At 34.3% G+C, this 25,810-nt stretch overlaps 1 protein-coding gene across 1 annotated transcript; it reads right to left on the minus strand.

The window, feature by feature from the left end:
- Positions 1–507: 507 nt before the first annotated feature.
- LOC110710151 (COP9 signalosome complex subunit 5a-like) lies at positions 508–7,770 on the minus strand. Its single transcript, XM_021888409.1, has 6 exons — positions 7,117–7,770; positions 4,604–4,885; positions 4,362–4,509; positions 4,102–4,181; positions 1,008–1,085; positions 508–871 (listed from the first exon to the last, which is right to left on the minus strand). Exons 1-6 carry the CDS (start codon positions 7,756–7,758, stop codon positions 785–787), a joined length of 1,317 nt encoding a protein of 438 aa, XP_021744101.1. The 5' UTR covers positions 7,759–7,770; the 3' UTR covers positions 508–784.
- Positions 7,771–25,810: the final 18,040 nt, after the last annotated feature.

Consider the following 25,810-nt stretch of genomic DNA (forward strand, 5'->3'; position numbering starts at 1 on the left):
ATTTAGGTTTACCCGAGGCGTATTTTTACCCGATTTATCAATTTTATGAAAGTTTTAGTCAGCAAAAATGATTAAACGAGTAAAATACCCTTGGGTACACCTAACTTAAACTTAAGATGTACCCGAGTACAAGATTAAATTCTATACCATGGGAGGTGGTGTTTAAATATGGTCCAATTTCATTATTGTGATTCTCTAAGTAGGGGAATCATGGAACCTTTTAGCAAAATGGGAATCAACTTGCCAATTTTGTGGTAAACTTCTTACAACAAAAGTGATGAAGAGGATATCAAAAGCAAAAGAAGCAAAAGGCCAAAACAATGGAATAAGCCTTTTTCCTCTAACCCGTATTCTCAGCCTCAATCAAAGGGCCCATAACTAGCTCTTTACTCACCTTTAACAATATGCTTTGATATCCCAAGGCACTGGGGAAATCTGAGGAAAAGAATATAGTCTACAATAGTACCATTGTAGCTTTTGCAACAGAGAATGGATAAAACAGGCTGATGGAAGAACACAAAGACGGCGAACCTTTTATCAGTCGGCAAAACCGTGAACAAGCATGTAAGGTTCATACCAGATTCAAGTAATATCACACATGGAATGATTTTAAGCATTAAACCCTTTAATTAATGACTACAAGATCCGCAGTCACTCATTGTATAAGAAGCCTAAAGTTTGTATGAGTGCTCAAAAATCAACAAGGGATTTACATCTAAAATGTTCAAAAGAAAACCCTCAGCTTATATAAAACTCCAGGACTTGCATGGGATGCATACCATACTCATGCCTCAACCATTGGTTCGGGCTCTGATGACTCTGCCTGGGACCGATCTGGCCGGACAGAATTGAAAAGTATGTCTTTAATGACCTGTGAGAGGGAAACAAGAGCCATAAAGTAATAGGCGAGTGAAACCAGATTTAAAACATTGGCCATCACATGACTAGAGATACACTAGTGGAAAGCTATAAGCACTAGTGCATCACAAACAAAATTAGCCATATACCTGCGACATCAGACCATGAACTTGTTCAACCGTTATCTTTGTACTGTCACGAGTAATCTTGGCAAGTGCCGGCTCTTCCTGCAATTAAAGTAAAAAAAAAAATGTAATTCAGATCATATCTGATGGAGAAAGTAAGCAATGTTGGCCATAATTGCAGACATCCTACTATATAGGCTAAAGATTGCAGCAGTACAAAGAACAAACTTTCTCGTCTTCTGAAGATAACTAGATCATCCCAATGACGTTAGAGAAAACAAACTTTCTCCATCTTTTAATGAAAACTAGATCATCCCAATGAAGTTAGAGAAAACAAACTTTCTCATCTTTTAATGATAACTAGATCATCCCATTTAAGTTACAGAATTGTTGTCAAAAAAAAAAAAAAAAAAAAAGTTACAGAATAAAACTTTCTAATCATTTGGAGATAACTAGATCATCCCTTTGAAGATAGAGAAACTAGTGTTAGAGAGCCCATAACTGATAAATTTCAAGCTCTACTTGACATAGCAAGAATGGCATTCAGTGAGATACATATAAAGCTCCACATACATCCAAACAAAGGGAACATGTTAGCAGGGTTGCAGATTCAAGATTGAAATACTACATAAAATCCAAGAAATTAATGCAGATTGACCTAGACTTCAGGTTAGCACAAACATTAAAGTGACCAAATGGCGTAACATAAGGATGCACAATGGCGTAACATAAGGATGCATTTTTGCAGCTCTTAATAGAGGGGGATGCATGTGAGTATTGTAGTGTTTGTCATCAGGCTGATCAAATAAAAGTGCCTACAGCTTTTATATTCTGCTGGAGCATAAAGCAAAAGACATGAGCATCAGGAGTAGCTGGTTATTATACTCAATGCAAATCTGCTTTTCCAAAGAGAGAACTGGTGAAAGAAAGAGAGAAACATATATGATCAAGGCAATTTCTTTTAAAGGTGAAAGAAACCTACAAACACCACACAATTTCTGGTAAGACTTCAGAAACTTTATGCCAGAATCAGCTAGTTGAGTGAAAAATTAGAACATCTCGAGGAAAAATGCCAAAGAGAGATAAAGAGAATAATGAATCCACAAGCAATTCTCTTAACCTAAATTTACAAGAAGACCAATGTGAAGCTTCTCATGAATATCTATAACAGCCTTTATATTCTCAGTTAGCCCATCCCATTCAAAGATCTAAGCCTTTAGGTAATCAAACCACCAGGCAACCTACAGGTTATAAGACCAACCTTAGAAAAACCTTGCTAAGCCAAAAAACAATGGGTGGACAAAAGGCTTAATTGTGTTATAACCAAGACTTCAGTATTCCGATTCACTTCTAGTCCATCCCTATTTCCTATGTAAATCATCAAGTCATCTCATAAACCCACACTGATGATTGAATGTGACATAAATTAATAGTCCTAAACTCAAAACTTCAAACATTCAGATTCCAAGTTTACCATGTGAAAATCCAAGACTCCTCATTCCCAAACTTGTTACTCGGACCCTTCACCTCAAATACCATGCTGGATCAGAAGATCCTCAACACCCCAACATCGATATGGACACTTAACGGTTCAATCTGGAATTGCTAGGTCTAACACTTAGGTGGGTATGCAGTCATACCTTTGCCATCAAATTTTGAATGAGCATCAAATGTTCAAATTCACACAATTAACTGTTCACTGGCCTTTTTTTTTTTTTTATTATTTTTTTAAAGTCAAGGACAAAACAGACTATCAAATCCATCAGCTTAATTACTTGGCACTATTTCATCAAGTGAGATGACAAACGTATTGTCAAGGAAAGCAAGGGAAAAAGAAAAAAAAAAGATAGCAAAAACAAGCATGACCTTATATTTCTGAAACCATCTGTACATTTCAGGAAATAAGGTGACAAAGTAGATATTGTGTGAAGATGATACATTCTATGAAAGAGTATTCAATTAATCTAATGTAAGCATACATTTATGCAAGAGTTAGTTGAACCAAGCAGGCTGCAAGTCATGATGACCTCCACTGAGCATCAAAATATAGAAATGGTAGAGTGCAGCAATGGAAAAAATACATCAAGTATGTTAAATTCCGTTAAAGAAAATCCGGTTCAAACCTAGCCATTCTAAGCTTCATAATCTTTTTGGTGTAACTATTCTAAACCTACACAGTCCACAGAGAAAAAGTGCAAGAGAAAGAAGCAGAAAAATAGCCATACGGCATTGGTCTTCTAAAGCTAAAGCAAGAAGGGCTAACCATAACTAATCTAGAGAAAACAGCATTCCCTATTAAAAAAAAACTACAGTAAATCTAATTTATGTATGTGCTGAAAATTACTACCTGTAAAACAGATCACAGCAAAAAGGAAAAACCACACTGCCAAAAGTATCACGCAGACTGCTGAACCAACACATATCCAAAACACTCAAAAACGTATTTACTTTCAGTATGGGACATACCATTAACAAATTAGGTATAAGCAAGTTAAAACGTATTTACTTTCAGTATGGGACATACCATTAACAAATTAGGTATAAGCAAGTTGAAATTTCTCAAGCTTTTAGAAAAAAAAAAAAAACTCCAATTCCGCCACAAATTCAATCCCACCCCTCCCCCCTTTCTATTATACCTGGATGGAACCTAAAATCCAAAGCACTTCAAGTATCATTGATTGAGATGACTTGTAAGGCTAAGGGACAGAAGGAAGAACTAACATTCATTGCACATTACTTCCAGAAAAAAACATAGAAGAGACAAGACTAACTACTTAAGAGTTTTTACTAATTTTACAAATCAATAAGTCACTTTAGTGTTGCATATTCTTTAAAATTGTGAGTTGATGTACATGTGCAGCATCATATACCTGTTCTTTGATCAATGTGTACTTCTATAGCCACTGTAAAAGACGAATGCTCTTAGCAATAATGGACACCTAAGCCAAGACTAAAGACCACCCACCCCTCCCCAAAAAAAAAAAAAAAAAAAAAAACGTTGAAAGCAGTAAAACAGATGGAAATTTAAAAAAGTAGAGAAACCATGTAGATAAACCAAGCAATTCAATCAATTATCTGCAGGAAAAAAAACATAAAAAAATTCACTCCAGCTGCTGACCTCTTTCTTTCTTTGAGAAGTGATTATAGACCCAAATCGTGTATGGCCCATTTGATTCTCAGCCTGCTCCAACTTCTCAGCTGCACAATCATGAAGTTACTGATTATGAAGTGAAAAGCAAGTGGTAAGGTTCAGATATCATACTATCAAAGAAAATGGCAAAAGGAAGCTACTTATTCAGATGCTCAACAACTTCAATTCTGGTTTTTACTTGAAACAAAATTAATGATCAGAACAATAATCTAAGCTAGATAGATTACCTAGATCTGAGATTTGCCCAGCAACATAGTCTCCATTTCCCAGCAAAGGAGATGAGGAAAGAGTATTCACCCAATATTTATTCCACAGAAGATCCAACAGATGGCAATCAAGTGAAGACTTAAAATATGTGATGTCCAGTGAGTAGTACTGCCAAGTAGGAAAAATACAAAATGAGGAAGAGGAAATCAAGCACCCAATAATATCAAAAGTTGCAGCAAAGCAGCAGAGGCTTGTAAGAGACCTGTCTACAGTGTACTCCAAAGTCTTCAATCTTGTTTAATGGAATTGTCTGATACTCTGAGATAGGGTCGTCTGGTGGCTTGTATCCTTCTGGATATGTCCTGAAAGCACCAATTTCAACTTTTCCAGCAGAAACAGTCCTAGTTGGATCAATAACAACAGCCAGAAAGGGCTCCTGGAATTGTTGATTGAGCATTTGTGTTGAAACATCAATACCCGAAAGCCAGCAACCATAACCAGGATGAGAGTGGTACCAACCAACCACATTTTCCAGACGTCCTGCCTAAACAACCAATGTTTGCATGAGCATCACTGACTCAGTAGCAGCAGCAGACATAATAATGGCACGAAACATTAGGGTCCAACAAAGAAAAGGGTTGATTGTCGTTTTGAATTTTGACCAAGAATATGCTTAATTAAATGATTTAGTGTGAAATAGAAATAAATAGATTAACAAATAGCCAAGAAAGAGTATAATGATAACACTTTCTCTTATATAAAGTTAAAGTTAATAACATTGATATACGTAGTATAAAAGAAGAGCAAGCCATCCAAAATTTTCAAGAACAAGGCATATAGCAACCACCCATTAATATAAGAAACTAGGAGGACAAATGTGCAAAAATTTTAAAGCAATGTGTTGCACAAAGAAATCACATAGAATGAACATCACGTAATTTGATGATAATTAGACCATGTTCTTTTCAACTTTTTATGTTAAAACTTACCGTATTTGAAAATTATTTGATCTTATCTAAACTTAATTGTCTTGGTAAAAAACTTACATTGAATTTTTTGTCTTCGTGTGTGTAATTGCCTGGTAAAAACTTATTTTGTCTATAATTATGTGAACTTATTTTGACTGAAATAATTTTGTCTGAATTTCTTTGAGCTTTTGTCTGAACTAATTTGAACTTATATTGTCTGAATTACAGTGAATCAAAATAAGATTAGCAGAATGGGGACTTATTGAAGAAATTGTGTAGCTTCTAGATAATACAATTAAGCACCTAAGAGAAAACAAATACTGTAGTTGATTAGAGAAAATAAGTTAACTCAATGCAAATGCACATCTCTGTAGTGCTACAATAAGTAAAATGAACCAAATTAAGAAAACAGAAGTTTTTCCTTCAACAACAACACCAACAACAAAAAATAAAATAAAATTAATCCACTCTCAAAACAGCTAGCATCAATGTAAATGCCAAAACTAATTCTCATTCAACAACACATCACAACATTTACTGATTACTATGGCCACTCTTCATTAGCATCCTGCTCACAGCTGCCAAAATACTCCTCTCCCTTCTACCACCGCCCTAATTCCTTATTCAAAAGAAATGTCAATATATTTCGATAAGAATTCACTAAAAGACTAGAAATCTGCACTAGCTAAGTGAAACAAATGTGTCTACTCTTGTGAGGTGAACCAGAGTAATCCTTCTCCCCTTCAAACCAATTAATCACATGAATTATGTTCACACAGACAAAACCGTAACCCATTAATCGCATAAAAATTGCAACCAAATAGACAACAAATTACTCAAAACTCAAAACTACATCATTTTACTGAAAACCACAAAAACCTTTCAAATTACCCTCAAGTATCATAAATTGAAATCAAAAGAAAGAACTCAAGTCCAGGATTCAATGCTTTTTGCAAAATCAAACATCAGATTCTCCAAACCCTTGATCAATGAGCAACAAAATACTAGGGTTCTATCAACATCAAAATTATATTCACAACAAAAACACAGAAATTCCCTTAAAACAAAAACATCACATCATTTACTATGACCACTCTTCATCATAATCCTTCTCACAGCTGCCAATATACTCCTCTCCCTTCTACCATCCCCCTACTTTCCTATTCAAAAGAAATATCAACATACTTCCGATAAAATTCGTTAAAATGCTGAAAGCCTAAAAAAACAGAGTGTACCACATAAGTGCAACGAAAGTGTCAACTCTTTCGAGGTGAACCACTTCTCCCCTTCAAACCAATTCATCGCATGAATTACATTCCCACACAAAGACAAAACTGTAACCCATTATTCCCATAAAAATTGCAACCAAATAGACAACAAATCACTCAAACGTCAAAGCTTCATACTACTACATTATACAGAAAACCTCAAAAACCTTCAAATTACCCCCAAGAATCATAAATTGAAATCAAAATAAAGAACTCAAGTCTAGGGTTCAACACTTTCGCAAAATCAAACATCAAATTAGGGTTTTTTTACCCAGTCCCCAAAACCCCTGATCAATGAGCAATAAAAATTAGGGTTCAATCAATAGCAAGATTAATTTCACATCGAAAACACAGAAAATTTCACCTTTCATTAAATAAAAATAAAAAAATAAAAAAAAAAACACCAGAAAAGAGGAAATTCAAAACAATGATCAAACCCTTCTTCCCCAAAAATCAATAAACCCTAAAAACAACCGCATCAAAATTAACTCTTCCTTCCAATAAAAATAAAAATCAAATTCAAAATTAGGGTAAAATACCTGCTTATTAGTCTGAGAATATTCAACCATATACTCATAAGCATCAGCTTGAGCATTAACCCTAGTTTCAGTACCTTCAACAGGCAAAGCAAAAGCATCCAAAACAATAATCGCATCACCATCAGTTTTCCCCTGCATCAACCCCATAACTTCAATCGTACCCCCAGAACGAGCGTGAACCACCATCTTCAACAACGCGAGCGCCGAGATCTTAACCCGTTTAAAGTAATGCGGGTCATTAACCCATGGTTTATCCTGCTGGAATTTGGTCTGTGCTGCTTCGTCGTAGAAGAAAATGGCGTCGGGAGCGTCGGAAGTTGCGGTGGTGGAAGATGAGGAAGATGGGGTTGGTTCTGTTGGGATTGTTGTTGGGGTTGTAGCGGTGGGGTCGGTTGTTTCGAGAGTTTGGATGTTGTTCTCTAATTCCCATCTTTGTTTCGCCATTGCAATGGAGTTTGGGTCCATTGTTGAGGAGAAAGAGAGAGAAGACGAAGGAGGTGAAGAGAGTAATAGAAAGTTGTAATACAGACTGTAGTTTGTTTGTTTTATGATGGGCTTAAAGTTTAAACCTTTTGGTTTATTCAATTCAATTTGAAATGGAGTGGAGGTAGATTTTGGGCTAGTTCCATGAACGATTTTCATAGAAAATGCTTAAATGATTTGTATATCATATTGGTTTATAAAGGGTGTTGTTAACGTCGTTCGCAAATTATAAGGTGACGCTTCCATTTTTCACTTGAATTTTCTTATTTGCCCCTCGTATATAAATACTCGTGAAACTAACTTACGAAACTTACAAGTCATTTCACAACCAACATAATCTCTCTCTAAAATTTTTTCACTCTGAAGAAAAAAAAAAATGTCAGAAATTCAAAAAAAAATAAATCAAAAATTTTTTTTTAAAAAAAAAACCCCAACATTTGAAAATCACACAAAGACCAACGAACACCACCCATCCAAGGTTGAATTCGGCTATGGCTGACATACGGTGGTCGTGGGGGCGGCATCAGTGGCGGCGAGCAGGTATGGTTGTGGTTTAAGTGTTTATGAATTTGAAAAAAAAAAAAAAAAAAAAAAAATTCCTGCACACTTCCGCCTGAAAAATCCGGAAGTTCCCCCAGACTTCCGGATTTTTCAGGCAGAAGTCTAGGTTTCCGAATTTTTTTTTTTTTTTTTTTGTTTGTCGTGATTTTTTTTTTTTTTGAGTAATATGATTTTTTTTATTGTTATTATTATGTATTATTGTTATGTATATGTTTTTTTTATTAATTTTGGAATTTTTTTTTCCTCGTGATTATTGATATGTAATTTTTTTTTGACTAATATAATTTTTTTTTATTGTTATTGTTATGTATAATTGATATGTATTATGTTTTTTATTAATTTTGGAATTTTTTTTTTCTCGTGATTATTGATATGTATAATTTTTTTTGACTAATATAACTTTATTTTTTTTATTGTTATTGTTATGTATAATTTGATATGTATTATGTTTTTTTATTAATTTTGGAATTTTTTTTTTCCTCGTGATTATTGATATGTATTTTTTTTTTTGACTAATATAATTTTTTTTTATTGTTATTGTTATGTATTGTTGTTATGTAATTTTTTCGTGATTAAAAATTTTATAATGAATTGATTGAAATTATTATTGTTGTTGTTATTACCATTGTTATTATTGTTGTTGTTGTGTTGTAATGTTGCCGATTTTGTGGTTTATTATTGTTTTGATTTGGTTTACTATTGTTTTCAAATTATTAGTAGTTATTATTGATCCCTAGTAATGTTGTTATTATTGTTTTTTTGATTTGGTTTATTATTATTTTGAAATTATTTTTTTGAATTTGAATATTTGTTGTTCAACTTTAATATCATCGTTATATTTGTAATTATTACTGATATTTGATTTTGTATTTATTTAATGTAGATTGAGGGTTCGGGTCCTCGTCATACAGTATCAAGACGTTTGAATGCGTCTATTAGGAGGGAGTCGGTCGTTCGGTAAATACGGGGGCACCGTATCATCATGACCAACAATATGGGTCTGCTGGTACTTGGTCGGGGGAGCATCAGTCGCAAGGGAGCCCCCCCATGTACTCGTCGGGCCAAGTGCCGACATCTGACGAAGAGGATGATAATAATAATCATAACAAAAAAAATAATAATCATAATAATAAATATATTAATCATAATCAATAAATACAGAAAAGTCCAAACAACGAACCTGTCGAAGATTCAAACCACATCTTCACGGCCGAATGTTGGCTCTCAACTCTGCAAGTGCTGGTGTTGCCGAAATGCAGAACTTGGTTTGTCCAAAATGTCACAAACTTGGTTTTATGACAAAGCCGTATTCTCTCTACATATTGTATCACCGCTGGATAACTTGCCCACCGATCTTTCATTGTTTGTACAGCAGCATTATAATCCTCCTCGGTTGCAGCAACCATGATACGTTTCCATTTCCCGTTTTTGAAACTCGCACCGATCTTCTTGTTTTTGAACATATCAGTGACCCGAGCCTCCACATCTTTATTAATGTGCCATCGACAAAGTAAGTGCGGGGTCCCTTGAAACACTTCTCTCAATGCCGCACATAGCCCAAGCTCACGGTCTGTCAAAAAAAACCGACGGTTCCTTATCATACCCAATCAAGTCTCTCAGTCTCTGCAAAACCCATCGATAGCTTGCCATGCACTCGTTGCGCATGAACACGTAACTATCGAGCAAATTCTGATTTGTCGGTGTCACACCTACTATCTCAAATAACGGCATCCCGTATCGGTTGGTCTTGTAAGTGAAATTCATACCAATCACATACGGGTACGTCCGTAGTATGTCTATCGTGACTGGGTGCACCATAAAGACGTGCTGTAAAATGCCTAGATCATCAGACATGACCCAATACAGATATTGACTCTGTCTCGCCAAATGTAGAGATTGCTAAACTACTCCTCTCCCATCAGACATCTCCGTTCTCAAGTCATTCCGGCAGTTGTAGATGTGTCTGATATTTGGATGATCATCAGGAAATTGCTCAGCAATAGTCGCCATGATGTTACGCGGTGCAACCTTAGACTTCGTCATGTCATGCACAACCTTCTTCGCATCCGGGCTCAACCCACTAATTTTACGATGCCCCTCCTGATACACAATCATTGAATGGTTATGGGTCCCAGTTGCATCATTTTTTAGCCCGGATCTTCCAACTATCGGTGACGAACTCGTAATATATCTTGATGTAGAAAGGACAACCATTGGCTTTAGTTTTAGTGTCCTTCCGAATTGCGTTCTCAAGATCTCTCGGCTTGCTCCTACGTCCCCGATCACATCTCAAATACCGATACGGCCTACCATCCCTGGTTTTGTTGTAAGACGATTTGTCCAAAATAAATCCCAGATTTATGGCAACAGCATCCGCCCATTGAACTGCATCATCAAACGTTGGAAAAAACGTATTTGTGACAAAATTCGCACTGTAATTCACATCGTCACCGCCTTCTTCAAACTCCGAATCCTTTAAAAATACAAGACAACACAAAAAACACGGCAATATTAGTATTTTACTTATAATAATAATAACACCAATATTTTTAAAAGAACAACAACAACAACAACAACAACAACAACAACAACAACAACAACAACAACAACAACAACAACAACAACAACAACAACAACAATAATAATATCATAACATTAATTAATATTAACTAACATCAACTAACACTAACATTAACTAATATCACAATATTAACTAACATAAACTAACACTAACATTGACTAATATTAACTCATTAACATAAACTAATACTTACAAAAATAACTAACAATAACAATAACAATAATGACAATATTAATAACAATTACATAAACTAATACTAACAAAAATAACTAATAATAACAATAACAACAACAATAATAACAACAACAACAATAATAACAACAACAACAACAACAACAACAACAACAATCATCATAACAAAAATAATAATAATAATCATAATAATCATAACAAAAAAAAATAATCATAATAATAAAAATAATAATATTAATCAATGAAAGGCGGAAGTATACATCTGCCTGAAATTTCCGGATCTTCCATGGAGGATCAAGAAATCTTAGGCGGATCCCCTATGGATTTTCTGAAATTTTGGGCGGAAGTGCCTTTTCCGAAAAAAAAAATAATTCTACAACTTACAGATTCTTCCAAAGATGCCTCCGGCGTACGCTCGTCGTCCAAAACCCGTCGCTAAACCTTGATAATCTTTTTTTAAAGAAATTTAATATTTTTGGTGGTGGGCTCGGGAATTATGGGGCTCGGGATTTTTTAAATGCTAGTTGTGGGTCAAAGTGCTCGGAAATAATATTAAACTGCTCGGTATACTATGTGACAAAGTGGTGGAGCCTTATATAGGTCAAATTAACATAAGGGCAAAACGGTAATTTCACATTTAAATGAGAGCGTCACCATGTAAATTGGGAGCGTCGAATAGCAGTTCACTTTGTAATCTACGGAGTAACTATTTTATATAGCATTGTCCATGTAGGATTGATTATAAATAAATTTTTAAAAACAAGAAAGTTGCTAAGTTTAATAGAGATTTTAAGAAAAATAACTACTCGGAACATTGTTAGCGGTTCTACATAAGAAAATTGTTGCGGTTTTTCACTAGACTACAATATAATATAATTTGAGCTACTTACGTACCGATTATAGATGGATGATTCTCTAGGAAATAGCTTAAGTAATGCATAAATTTTTAGGAGAACTGTTCTTGTTTCGGAGAGAAAATGGATGGGAGATTCCTGCAGTACTTGCGAGAAATATCCCTTCACATTATTTAATTATTAGTAGAAAAAAAAAATTAAAAAAAATTGGTGTAAGGCTATGTTCTCTTGAAATAATAATAAGTTTTACTATATATATATATATATATATATACGGGGAGGTTCCGCTGAACACAGAGCTTATGGTGAAAACAAGCAATCTTAGCCATTGAATGTTCACTAGATAATCTAATGGTATGAAACAACCTAGAGGTCACTATATACAAAAATAAGGTAATTATATCAAGTTATATTCATTTTGATGACATTTACACCGAGGTCACTATATATAGAAATAAGGTAACTATATCAATTTTTACAATATTTACTTAGAGGACACTATATACAAAAATAGGGTAATTATATCAATTTTGACCACATTTACATAAAGGTCACTATATACAAAAATAAGGTAACTATATCAATTTTGACCACATTTATACAGAGGCCACTATATATAAAAATAACGAAGGTCATTATATATAAAAATAAGGTAATTATATCAATTTTGCTAACATTGACCACATTTATATAAAAGTCACTATTTACAAAAATAAGGTAACTATCATCAGATAACTTCTCCTTCTCCTCCTTGTCATCAGATAACTTCTCCTGCTCCTCCTTGTCATCAGATAACTTATCCTGCTACTCCTTATCATACGATAACTTCTGCTGCTCATTAACATCTAATGCTTTCTCCTGCTCATTAAAATTTACACTAAGAAAATAATTAACTATTATTAATTTTGACTAAATCACACTATGAACAACCAAAAATCAATTAACAACTAGAGCAATCAATGTGAGTAATCAATTATCAATGAGAATAAAATCACAGGTTCAAACAAATGAAAATGAATCCAAGATCCTTTGACATGTCATGAGATTGGGATTATACATTAAGACAACCATACACAAATAGTAACAAGACTTGTACCATATTAGAAACACTAAATTAATTACAAAATCCAAACAACAGAAGTATCTAATTACTCTTCTAACCTCACAAAGTACTCACATCTATGACAAAAAGTATATCAAGGTTTTACTATGTTCAAACATTCTTTTATAGATTATATTACCGGAGATAGTCACACATTAACTATCACACAAAATTCAGCAGTTCACAATTCGAAATATACCATTTATATCATGAAAACAAGGCGAGCAAATTAGTGAGCAAAGATATATCATCAACCAACTTATTGCTGATTAATGAAAGTAGGAAAAATTAATAGACATTGCAACATACATACAAATACACAAAACTACTTCATACTGCAAATAATAAAGACCGAATTAATCAGCAGAAAATAAAAGAATCGGAATAACAAGCTAAAAAACAGAACACATACTGATGAATTTACTGCTGGCATTGCTACAACCGTAAAAAAATTCAGAATCTCTAGACCTCCAAATATCATGTTTAGATTTTCCTCCAATATCCTACATTTCAGAAAACAACAAAATAAAAAAATCAGATCCAAGCAACACTTAAAAATCAAAAAATTGAATTCAAATAAACCAAAAATAATAATCAGAAGCCCTAACCGGAACGAAAAAGATCGAAACTCTGACGGAAGCATCGTCAACGAACTTAAACAAAGCGAAAAAAACACAAATTAATAAAAAAAATTGTTGCAATTATAGTGTCAGAGGAGATAGAAAGCGAAAGAGAGAGAATACCAAAGAGATGGAAGATGAGCTGCGAGAGTGACCATGATGAAGGAGGCGAGAAGGACGAGGAGCGAAAAAGCGAGAGAGCGAAGAAGCAGAGGAAGAAGACGTCGATGATGGAGGTAACAGCGGGAAGAAATCAACGAGAAAGGCGGTTGATGCTGGTGTTACTGTGGTAGAGGTGGTGGTAGCGCCGCCGTTGATTCGCCATGGGCGCCAGAAAAAAGCTTCAACAACACTGAAAAAATCATGAAAGCTGTAGATCTTCTTCTACTTAGATCTCTGTCTTATCTTTCGGCGCTTCCTCTTCAATCTCCTCATAGGCTTCTTCTTCCACTGCAAAAATCAATCACATCAACAAGTTGAACTTTAAATTAGTTAATTAACAATGGTGGAAAAAACTCGACTGAACCAAACAAATCAATGAAATTAAGGAAGAAACAAAAGTTAATCGATTAGTAAAACTGGAAATCGAACTAAATTGAACAAAATCGAACAGAAAATCGCAAAATCAAACATAATCGAACAAAATTGATGAAAAAAGTCTAAAAAAATTGATGAGCAAAAGTCGCAAAATCGCACTGGAAATCGAACAAAATTGATCATAACATCAGATTAACGACATAGAAATGAAGCTCAGAAATCCAGCAAAAGGTCGTTACCTGGAGAACGTAGCAGAAGCTGGAAATGAGAGGAGAGAGAAAGAAAGTTTCTGCTAATATTAAGCTGAGGAGAGAGAGTGGAAGCTTAGAATTGTAGAGAGAGAAAGAACTAAACTACGAAAGGATAAAAAGGAAAAGGGATTGTAATCTCATCCGTTGATTAAAATTCAATGGTATGGATTATCTGTTTTTAGTTTTCAGCTTTACACTTGTCTTCACGTGATCCACACTCTACAATATATATATATATATATATATATATATATATATATATATATATATATATATATATATATATATATATATATATATATAGGGTCGGGATCCGGTGAGAACCACCCTTTATGTGAGAACCCTATCTATTTGAGAACCAATACCGGCCATTAGATTATATGAAATTTCAACGGCTAAGATTAAGATACAAAGCTACCATTCTCATGAGTCCTCCTTTCTCCTTTCTCTCTCTTCCTCTCCACTCTCACGTTCTCTCTCCTCTCCATTATCATCTCCTTTCTCTCTCCTCCTCTCCATTTTCTTCTCACGCATCTCTCCTCTCATCAACACTACAACCACCGCCCACAGCAACCACAGTAACCCACCGAGCAGACCCCACCGAGCAACAACACCGGCAACAAACCCACCGAGCAGCCCCCAACACAGCAAACCACCTAGCATCACCGACTCATCGAGCAAGCACCACCAAGCAACAACGCAATACCAACAACAACACCGACGAGGCGACACCCACCGAGCACCACCAGCGTTTTTCAGATCTAATTTTATTTTAGGTAAGAATTTAGACCTAGTTTTATTTTTTTTTTCAAATTTCATCTTTTATATGCATTTCTGAAATAGGAAATTTGGACTCTTATGTTTCTAGGATTCCTTATTTTTAATTTTTCTTTTGGGTTTAAATTTGATGAAGGATAAGTTAGCATCTTCTTGTATTTTCTGCTATTTTACCAAATATTTCTGGAAAAAAAAGTGGGTGGCTAGCTTAAATTTCTTCCTTCTTCTACCCTTTATTTTTATTTTTCATTTTATTCTTGTCCCTTTTTTTTCAGAACATTTATTCTCTTCAAATTTTGAATAGTATTAATCTAATCATCCTTCTCTCTCCTACTTTGGGAGTTGAGATTGCTAGTAGTTTACTAAACAGTGGAAGAGTTTGTTACATGTTCTTGGTTTTGGGTTAAAAGTAGGACATGTACTCTTACTGCTATGGTGTTGGCTTATCTTTGTGATCCCCATGAATTGGCTGATTACTGGTGGTGTAATGGACGGCAAGCCTAGTTTGCTTGGCGGCAGCGGCAGTGGTGGCGGTGATGGTAAAGTGGTGGGCGATTGGTGGCCGAAAATCGCGTCGAATAGCCGTATGATCCACCATTACTATTACCACTATATAGGGTCAATGAAGTTGAGGAAATCATGGTGGAAGAAGCTTTTGGTTGCTTGGGTTGTATTTTGGATCATATTTTGTTTTGGGGTGTTTTGGTTTATGAGTTCATACTAGACCTGATCAAGTATGGCCCGACCCGTCGGCCTGGCCCGGAATTTGCCCGGATTTGGGCAGAATTTTTGAGCCCAAAATGCGGGTTTGGGCAAGGGAAAATAGGCCCGAAAATATTCTGGTCGAGTATGGACGGTAGGTCTGGCCCGCGGGCTGGCCCGGCCCGGAAAAGAGGTGTCCAATTTTTTTTATTTTCAGAATATCAGATTAAACCTAAACCCTAACAGCCTAAGTCTTTTAATTTCTCATTTTCTCCTGACAGCCGTCACTTGGTCACTCCCTCTTCCTTACTCTCCTTCTCAAATTTTCATTTCTTTAATTTCTCCTTCTCAATCTTCCTCCATTGAAGCGCCTTCTGAGTTCTCCATTGATGCGCCTTCTGAGTTCTCCATTGATGCGCCTTCTGAGTTCTCCATTGCAGCGCCTTCTGAGTTCTCCATTGATGCGCCTTCTGAGTTCTCCATTGATGCGCCTTCTCTGTTCTCCATTGAAGCGCCTTCTGAGTTCTCCATTGAAGCGCCTTCTGAGTTCTCCATTGATGCGCCTTCTGAGTTCTCCATTGCAGTGCCTTCTGAGTTCTCCATTGATGCGCCTTCTGAGTTCTCCATTGATGCGCCTTCTGAGTTCTCCATTGATGCTCCTTCTGAGTTCTCCATTGCAGCGCCTTCTGAGTTGGAACTTGGATTGTACTTTTTAATTTAATATTTGTACTAGTTTAGTTAAAAAAATTAAAATTTATAATTTTATGCACTAACAACTTTAAATTACAAAAATTAATTAAAATTGATAATTTTAGAGTATTTAGATAAGCAGGCCCGAAATGGCCCAGCAGGCCCAAATGGGACGGGTTTGGGCAGCAACATTTTGGCCCGAATCCTGGCCCGGCCCGGCCCGAGAGGATGGGCAAAAAACAAGAAAGTGGCCCGGCCCGATGTTTGATCAGGTCTAGTTCATACGCTGTTGAAAAAAGGAAAGAAAGCCTTACTAGTATGTGTGATGAAAGGGCTAGGATGTTGCAAGATCAATTTAATGTTAGTATGAATCATATTCAAGCTATGTCCGTATTAATTTCCACTTTTCATCATGGCAAGTATCCATCTACTATTGATCAGGTATAAATCTATTTGAATTCTATTTTTTTTAGCTAATATTTGATGATTTTGTAGCTTCATTTATGTATCTAATTAGTTTTCTTCCTGAATAATTATGTTAAGAGTAGGAAATAAGGAATTATGAGTGTATTTATCATGTATGTGGGCAAAATATTGAGAATTTTTGCAGTGTATTATGATAACTGAAAATGATATTTTTTTGATGGGGTTGAGATGTAAATTTAATCCTAAAATTTGTAATTCTGTTTTCAGCACTCAACAGTGCTAATGTCCTGTGGATATTGTGTCCAATTTGTTGAATTATATCTAAAACTGCTAGTATTAGGTCATTACAGAGTAGATACTATTTTAGGTGAACTTGGAAGGGAAAGCTTTTTCTTATTAGGTAACTTGGATGAACACATAGAATGAGTACAAATTATTCAGATTGATTCATTACCGAATAGCTTGAAGTTAATCGATTTTTCAGTATATGATGCTAAAAATTAAAGTATTTCGCCGATCGGGATAATATCTGCCTAAAGAGTTTGGTATTGTGCTTGTAGAGTGGCTCACACTGCCTCAGAGCTATTTTTCTGTATTAGTTTGGATATGGTCTTTGTTTTGTCAGATTAAGTCTAATAGTATGCTAATAGAAAAAAAAAGGTTTGATAGTATGCTCTTATGGTTTCATTGCTAGTATTAGACAATTAGTAGCTAACTAAGGGGAACATTGAACAGAGAACTTTTGCAAAATACACCGAAAGAACTGCTTTCGAACGGCCTTTAAGAAGTGGGGTGTCATGTGCTGTGAAAGTGCTATATTCAGAAAGAGAACAATTTGAGAAGCATCATGGTTGGACTATTAAGAGGATGGATACTGTTAGGGGTGGGACTTTTCAAACCGAACCGTGAAACCGCCCGTTACCGAACCGAACCATCATGGACCGATCTGTTTATAAACCGAAAACCGAACTGAACTGTACAATATCAAACCGAAACCGAATCGAACCGCTCAATGTCAACCCGTTACGAATCGTAAATCGATAACAAACCAAACTGATCAAATCCGAACGGAAACAAAACCGAACCGAATGGTTTATAAACCCGTTAATGATCCGAACCGTTTATAAACCGAAACCGTTTAAACCGTAAAAAAACCGTTTAAACCGAACCATTTGTAACCTGCTAACCGTTTAATCGACCCGTTTATGAACCGAAACCGTTTAAACCGCAGGAAAAACCGTTTAAATCGAACCGTTATAATCAGCTAACCGTCTAAGCTGAACTGCCATAACCCGTTAAACCGTTAAAATCGAACTGTTTTCGAATCGCAACCTGTTTAAACTGATCCGATTACAAACTGCTTAATTCAAATTGAATTATTTACAACCTAAATGGCTAAATACAATTAATGTTAATAAATGTAGATGTAATCAAACGGTTTAGGTTTATACAAAGGTTTATATCACCTAGTCTAACGGCATTATTAATGTTGTTTTAGATTACTTATTTATTTTAATTAATATCAAATGTAACATACTAGTATTATTATATATTTATATATATACTTTAATTTAAGAAAGGTGATAATAAATATAAATTTAAAATAAATACAATAAACATTACTAAATGTAGATCTAATTAAACGACTTAACATTGCTCTCAGGTTTAATACTAATTTTTGTTCAAGCAACTTCAATACTAATTTTTGTTGTTTAAAATTGCTCTCAGATTTACATCACTGAGCAATGGTTGTTTTAATTTAAAACTTGAAAAATGCTGCCGACAAGTACGTATACATTGAAGTCTCAACATAAATGACAAGGGCAACGATGATTCAAGATAAATTAAAACAGCAAGCATAAGAAACAACAGCAACAAAACTTATCATAAGTTCATAACACAAAAGGCAGCAACAATACTGAAGCAGCAACACAGCACCTCAAGCTGGCAGGAGGCAGGAACCAGCTCAGGCAGGCAACAATATAGGCAGAAACAACTCAGCAGGGACAACAACCAAAAGGCAAAAGCACTACCAGCAGCTCAAAACAAGTTCAAGCAACTTTTAAACTAATTTTTGTTTTTTAAAATTGCTCTCAGATTTACATCACTGAGCAATGGTTGTTTTAAATTAAAACTTGAGAAATGCTGCCAGCAAATACCAAAATACATTGAAGTCTCAACATAAATGACAAGGGCAACAATTTTAACTTAAATCTTGAAAAATGCTGCCAGCAAGTCTCAAAATAAATGACAAGGACAACGATTTTTCAAGATAAAATAAAACAACCATAGTGAGGCACAAATACCAGTTATGTAGATGAAGCACTTTCTGCTTCAATCTCTTTACCAACAAGGAGGACGTCTTCCTCAACATCCCCTTGATAACCACGACACCAATTTTGGGTGGTAACCAATGCCTCAACATTTTTTGGCAAAAGCTTACCCCTATATTTGTTCAAAATACGACCACCCAAACTAAAAGAAGATTCAGAGGCCACAGATGTAATAGGAATGGCCAAAACATCCCTTGCCATATTAGCTAAAATAGGAAGAGAAGAAGCTTGAGATTCCCAATATTTGAGAACATCAAAATGTTCCCCTTGAATTAATCGCGAACGAGGTCCATTCAAATTTGCCTCAAGATCATCCAGAGGGAATCTAGTTGAATCACCACAATCGTCATCAACCTCACGCAACTGAAACAGATTTTTTATTAAAAGTTAAATTATGACATTGCAAATAAAAATAGAAGACTGCCATTAATATTGTATAACATAAATACCGTGAAAATATTTTGAGAACTGAACGTGCGATTAGAAATTTCAGATTGAGTAGTGTCGGAAGAGGCAGGATTTCTGCAGCTTGTATTAGATGCAGTAGAATAAAATTTATAAAGGTCATAAAGAGCTTCCTTAATCATCTTAATCTTTTCGTCGCATGCCTCATCATCATACAACGAGTTCAACATATGTCTCACTCGAAACAGCTTATAACGAGGATCAAGAGCAATAGCAACTGAAAGAATCAAACTATAATCCTCCTAATAACCCTCAAACTTCTCAAGCATAACTTTTGCCATGGGTGCAAGTTTAGGGTCTTTATAGGCTTGAGTAATAGCGTACTCAATTTTCAAAACACTAACAAAATACAAATTTTCAGTGGGATATTCAGTACCAGAAAATAAAACAGTAATATCATTAAATGGCTGAAGGAAATCACAAATTTTTTGAATGGTATCCTATTCATCAGCATCAAGTCTATAAGAAATACCCAAAACCCTACTAGTATATAGAATCAAGGCATCCTTAGCTTCTAAGGCTTTTCGGAGCATTGTATAAGTGGCATTCCAACGAGTAACAACATCAAGACATAACTTACCATTAAAAGCACAATCTAACTCAATCAAAGCATGCTCAAATTGAGTTAATCTAGAATCAGAAGCATCAATATATTTAACAACCTCACGCAATTTTTCAACACTTTCATGAACTTCTTTTAAACCTCTTTGAACAATAAGATTTAAAACATGAGCTGAACATCGAACATGAAAGAATTTACCATTAGAAGGAAGAGGAGTGCATTGCATTAATTCTTTTTTCAAATATTCAACCATAACAGTCATAGAACGAGCATTATCAACAGTTATTGAAAAAGCCTTATCTTGAAGATTCCACTCTTTGATCAGTTTAAACACAGACTTTCCAACCTCAACACCAGTATGGGGAGGGCCACAATATCTAAAATTTAAAATTTTAGACCTAAGAGACCAACTGTTATCATTATAATGGGCAGTCAAAGTGAGATAGCCTCGGTTAGTACATGCAGTCCACAAGTTACATGTAAAGCTAACTTTACCAGAAACATTAGCCAAAGACTCAAGCAACAAGGATTTATATTTATCATGCTCAGCAGTACAATACTTTAACATAGTTTTTCTACAAACATGCTGCACCTTAGGATTCAAATATGCATGAAGTTCCCTAAGATATTCATGCTCTACAATATTTAAAGGATATGCATGGCAGATTATAGCTTTAGCAAACTTTTGTAAATAAGTTTTTTGATCAAATGCAGATTCTTCACCTTGTTGGACCCCATGCTTTAACAAACATGCATTAATATGAGTTCTACAAGTTGAAGTGCCTGCTTTACCAGGTGCTTTATATTCTTTGCCACATAAATTACAACGAGCACATTCTACCTTTTCATTACCTACCGTCTTTAAAAAAAATGTGTAATGTTTCCATATACCTAAGGTTCTTTGACGTTTATTAACAGGAGTAGTGATAATGCTGGTATTATGAGCATCATCAACCGGGCCAGAACCAGCCCGAGAGCTTACAGTATCAAAATTTGATTGCCTCTCATAGTCAAATTCATCATACTCGTGAGACATGACTAAAACAAAAAAAAAATAAAAATAAAAAATAAAAAAAACAGCATTTATAAGTACCAAATTAAGTGACAGATTCTACTAATAGTGAGCAATTAACTTAAGCATGCAACCTTGTTAATACACATACATGTATACAACTGATACAATCATACAAGTATACAATTAAAATAATTTAGTAGAAGGTTTAATTATAGCTCATAGTTTTGACACGGTTTAATATTAAATAAAGTAATCATACAAGTAAAATAATAAAAACTATAGGTTATAAGTAAATGCTAACAGTGAGTATTAAAAAGTATATTATCATCATGCAAAATTTTGGATCAACGGTCAGTAAATTCATAGAACCTGAGTAATTAGTTTCGTTGATTAGTTTGATTGTAGTTATTAGTTACGTAATCATTCCATTTTTAAATATGAGTACATTGTATCAGAACCTTCTAAACAAAACATTATTCCTAGAGGTGTACAACATAATTGTACATACAGTTACTTAGTTAAGTTTTATACACATATACTATTCCCTAGTTGACCGCTTCATAATTGATAAACGTATGTATAATTGTATCTCACCATCTTAAGATCAGATTTGTTGATGAACTAACTTTAGGTGCTGAAATTTCTTGTACCTCTAAAGATAAGAACAACATTCTACGGATAAAACTTAATCTCAACTGTAAAGAAGGTAAGGTGTTTTGTGTCTACTCTGTTAAATTGAGTTGGATTGACCTATTTGAAATTTCGATCTACTATGAATATGCACACCTATTCCTTGATTTAAAAAAATTAGAAATTCCAAAAAAAGCAAAAATTAATCAATTATACATTGCAATTTGCAAACGAATCATTCGGAATAAATGAACAAAAGACTTAGAACTTCCAAAAAAAAATCTGAAATTTTAAGAATAAATGAAAATAACGAACTTACAAAATTAAAAAAAAAATGGTAGGATCGCCGTTCGCCAATAAGGAGATTCAGATGCAGAGGGATGATGAAGAGGAAGATTCAGAGGCGTGAGAAAGTTAGGAGATTCAGAGGCGTGAGAGATTAGACGAAGAGGGAGCTGGAGAGGTTGAAGAGGAAGTTAGGAGAGAGAGAGAGAGCCGTTTAGATTATCCTAAAATGAAATGAAATGAGGCGTGGTGGTGTACTGCTGTTGTTTTAGGTTTTACTTCTTCCCCTAATCTAACCGTCCATTTCCAATCTCAACATCTCACCATTCATTTTTTTTTTGGTAGTAATTAAGGATCCAAAATCTTCATCTAGATCCAACGGTCTCGATTTCTTTTGTTCTTTCCGAGGTCTTTTTTACCATTTATTTTTTTTAACATATTATTATTAATTATTTATTTTTATTATTATTATTATTATTATTATTATAGTTATTATTATTTTTAGGTATTATTATTATTATTATTATTATTATTATTATTATTAGTTTATTACTTATAAATTGTAAGAAACGCAAATGTTTCAAAATTGAAATTGATTCATTACGACATAGTTAATGTACATCAATATCTATCATCTCTATATGTATATAATTAATTAACTATATATATGAATATATATGTGAGTCTGTGACTTTAAATGTAATAAACTAATTAATAAGACTAGTAACTAATAAGTAATAAACTAATAACTAATAAAGTAATGAAATCTAACCGTTGTTTTTCATGGGCATTCAATTTTATCGTTGTGTATTTGACTATTTGTACATTAGTATTGCATAATGATTTCATCACCACTTTAGTGATTTCGTGATTTCGTCCATTTAACTTATCAAGTTGTTTGAGTTAGTAATCTAAATAAAGTAACAAACTAAATATGTAAATAACTAATCCATTTCATCTCGTTTAACTTATAAATTATAAGAAATGCAAATGTTTGGAAATTGAAATTGATTCAATACGATATTGTTAATGTATATGTATTATGTATATGAGTATATCATATGGTACGAATGTACGATTGGTATCATACTATCATTGTCTCGTTGAATCATTGGTATGTACGTATAAGTGTATAACGGTATAATCGATAAACATATATGATTATTAAAACTTAAAAGTTTTAAACACTTATTGATCGATCTAATTGAATACTTGTACTTTTTTAATTATCGATTTATCGTATTCTAAGTATCAACTCATTAAATCATGGTCATGACGCGATCTTTAAAACAATCATGAATTCATGACCCAAACCGTTTATAAACCAAACCGGCATGATCCAAATCGTTCATAAACCGAACCAATTGAACTGGGTAAACCCTCCCCTAAACCGGCCCATGTCAAACTGAACCGACATGATTCCCACCGTTTATAAACCGAACAGACATTGACCCGGGTAAACCCGCTCCTAAACCGACCCATTTCAAACCAAACCGGCTTGATCCAAACCGTTTGTAAACCAAACTGACATTGACTCGGGTAAACCCGCCCCCTAAACCGACCCGTATCTAACCGAACCGGCATGATCCGAATCATGACCCGCTTATGACCCAAACCGAATTTGAACCGCAAAGAAATAAATCGAAACCAAACCGAGCCGTGACTAACCCAAACCGAACCAAACCGACCCGCCAGCTAAACTAAACCATTTCAATCCGACCCGCCAGCTAAACTAAACCGACTCAAACCGAGGTCAAACCGAACCGCCAGACCAAAGTCCCAGCCCTAGATACTGTTGAACAAGAACCTGTTCATAAGGAGGTTTTGCATGCCTGTAGTGTGGTTTCAAGATGTTCACTAGGGCTGCTGCAATTCTTTGTTCATTTTATCAAATGAGAAAACAATTTTTTGTTGATTTATCAAATGAGTTGATTAAAAATTTATAACATAGAATATGATTTAAAATATATGATAAACCTATTAGCTCAAATGGTGGAGCAATATGCAAATGCATAGGGGATGTAGGTTTAAACTCCTACATAGGTTATCTCTATAAACAAAATTAATTAAAAAAAAAATCAAATTCATACTAAATTATATGAGCAAAAAAATGGTTTGAAATGATTTATAACTATATAAACTTTGTTATAATTAAATTCTCATACAAACTTGTGTCTCCACATTACATAAATGAACCTACGTGGGATTCGAACCCACATTTTTTTGCACAATGCTCTACCCTTGAGCTAGTAGGCTAAAGAATTTAAAACATTCAAACACACTCACAAAATGAACATTAATTTGACAAAATGAGTAAGAATCATTTGCTCATTTGACAAATGAGCATTAAATAGTTTGCTCATTTGACAAAGGAGCATTGAATTTTTTTGCTCATTTGACAAATGAGCAAAAAATTAATTGCTTATTTTGACAAATTATTTGCTCATTTTTGACAAATTAGTAAAGAGTAAATATTAATTTTTGACAATATGTGATTCTTCCTAAAATCAACTTGTCTTATGCAGAACAAATAGTAACTAACATCAAAATAGTAACCAATAAAAAGCATATCAACTTCAGTCTTCTCTTGGTGAATGCTCTTGGATTGCTTCCCCTTGGGGATGCTACTAAGATCATATCATTGACAACTAGCTTTCGTTCTTAAGTTGCAACGCTAGCTTTCTTCAACCTTTTTTTTTTCTTTTGACCAATTTGTTTAACAGATTCAATAGTATTTACTTCACTTGAAATAATTGAGAGGCTATATACTTCGAACGAAATTTTTCAATAATTATGACCTACAAACAAATCAAAAGTGTAAGGAGAAAGAGAAAAAAAAAGAAGCAATAAAATGAAACAATAGAATCACATTACTCATTGTTGATCAGATTGATTTCAGTAGTCATCGGAATGTTATGAGGTTGAAAAAATTAGCTATTAAATAAACTTGCAGCAATTGATTCTATCATTGAAATGTCTGTGTAACATACGAAAAGGCTATCAACCGAAAGCAGTGGGTGTCTTTTGTATTGTTTTCCTAATAGCCAAAAGAAATAAATTTCATTAACTACTCAAAATTTTCAAACTCTGCATTTTCACACTACTCTACATGCTAATAGAGTGTTGTTTGCTCATTTGTGAAATGAGGAACCATTAATTTGCTCATTTATCAAATAAACAAATAATTAGTTACTCATTTGTAACATAAGCAAACATTTCTTTGATCATTTGGAAAATGAGCAATTGATTTTTTGCTCATTTAGCAAATGAGCAAATAGTTAGTTGCTAATTTAACAAATGAGCAAAAACTTAGTTACTCATTTGTCAAATGAGCAAATAATTAGTTGCTCATTTGTCAAATGAACAAACATTTCTTTAATCATTCATTAAATCAACAAGTATTATCAAGAACCATACACTCATCTGCATTCTCAACAAGCTGATGAACAGACAAAGTAGCATTGTAAGGCTCAACCACTGTATCAGACACCTTTGGTGATGGGAAAACTGAAAATGTCATCATCATTCGAGCTGGGTATTCTTCCCTAATCTTTGAAATCAACAAAGTTCCCATCCCAGATCTAGTACCACCTCCCTATGAATGACAAACTTGAAACCCTGCAATTTC

Source organism: Chenopodium quinoa, unplaced genomic scaffold, assembly GCF_001683475.1.
Source record: "Chenopodium quinoa cultivar QQ74 unplaced genomic scaffold, ASM168347v1, whole genome shotgun sequence".
Taxonomy (NCBI): Eukaryota; Viridiplantae; Streptophyta; class Magnoliopsida; order Caryophyllales; family Amaranthaceae; genus Chenopodium; species Chenopodium quinoa.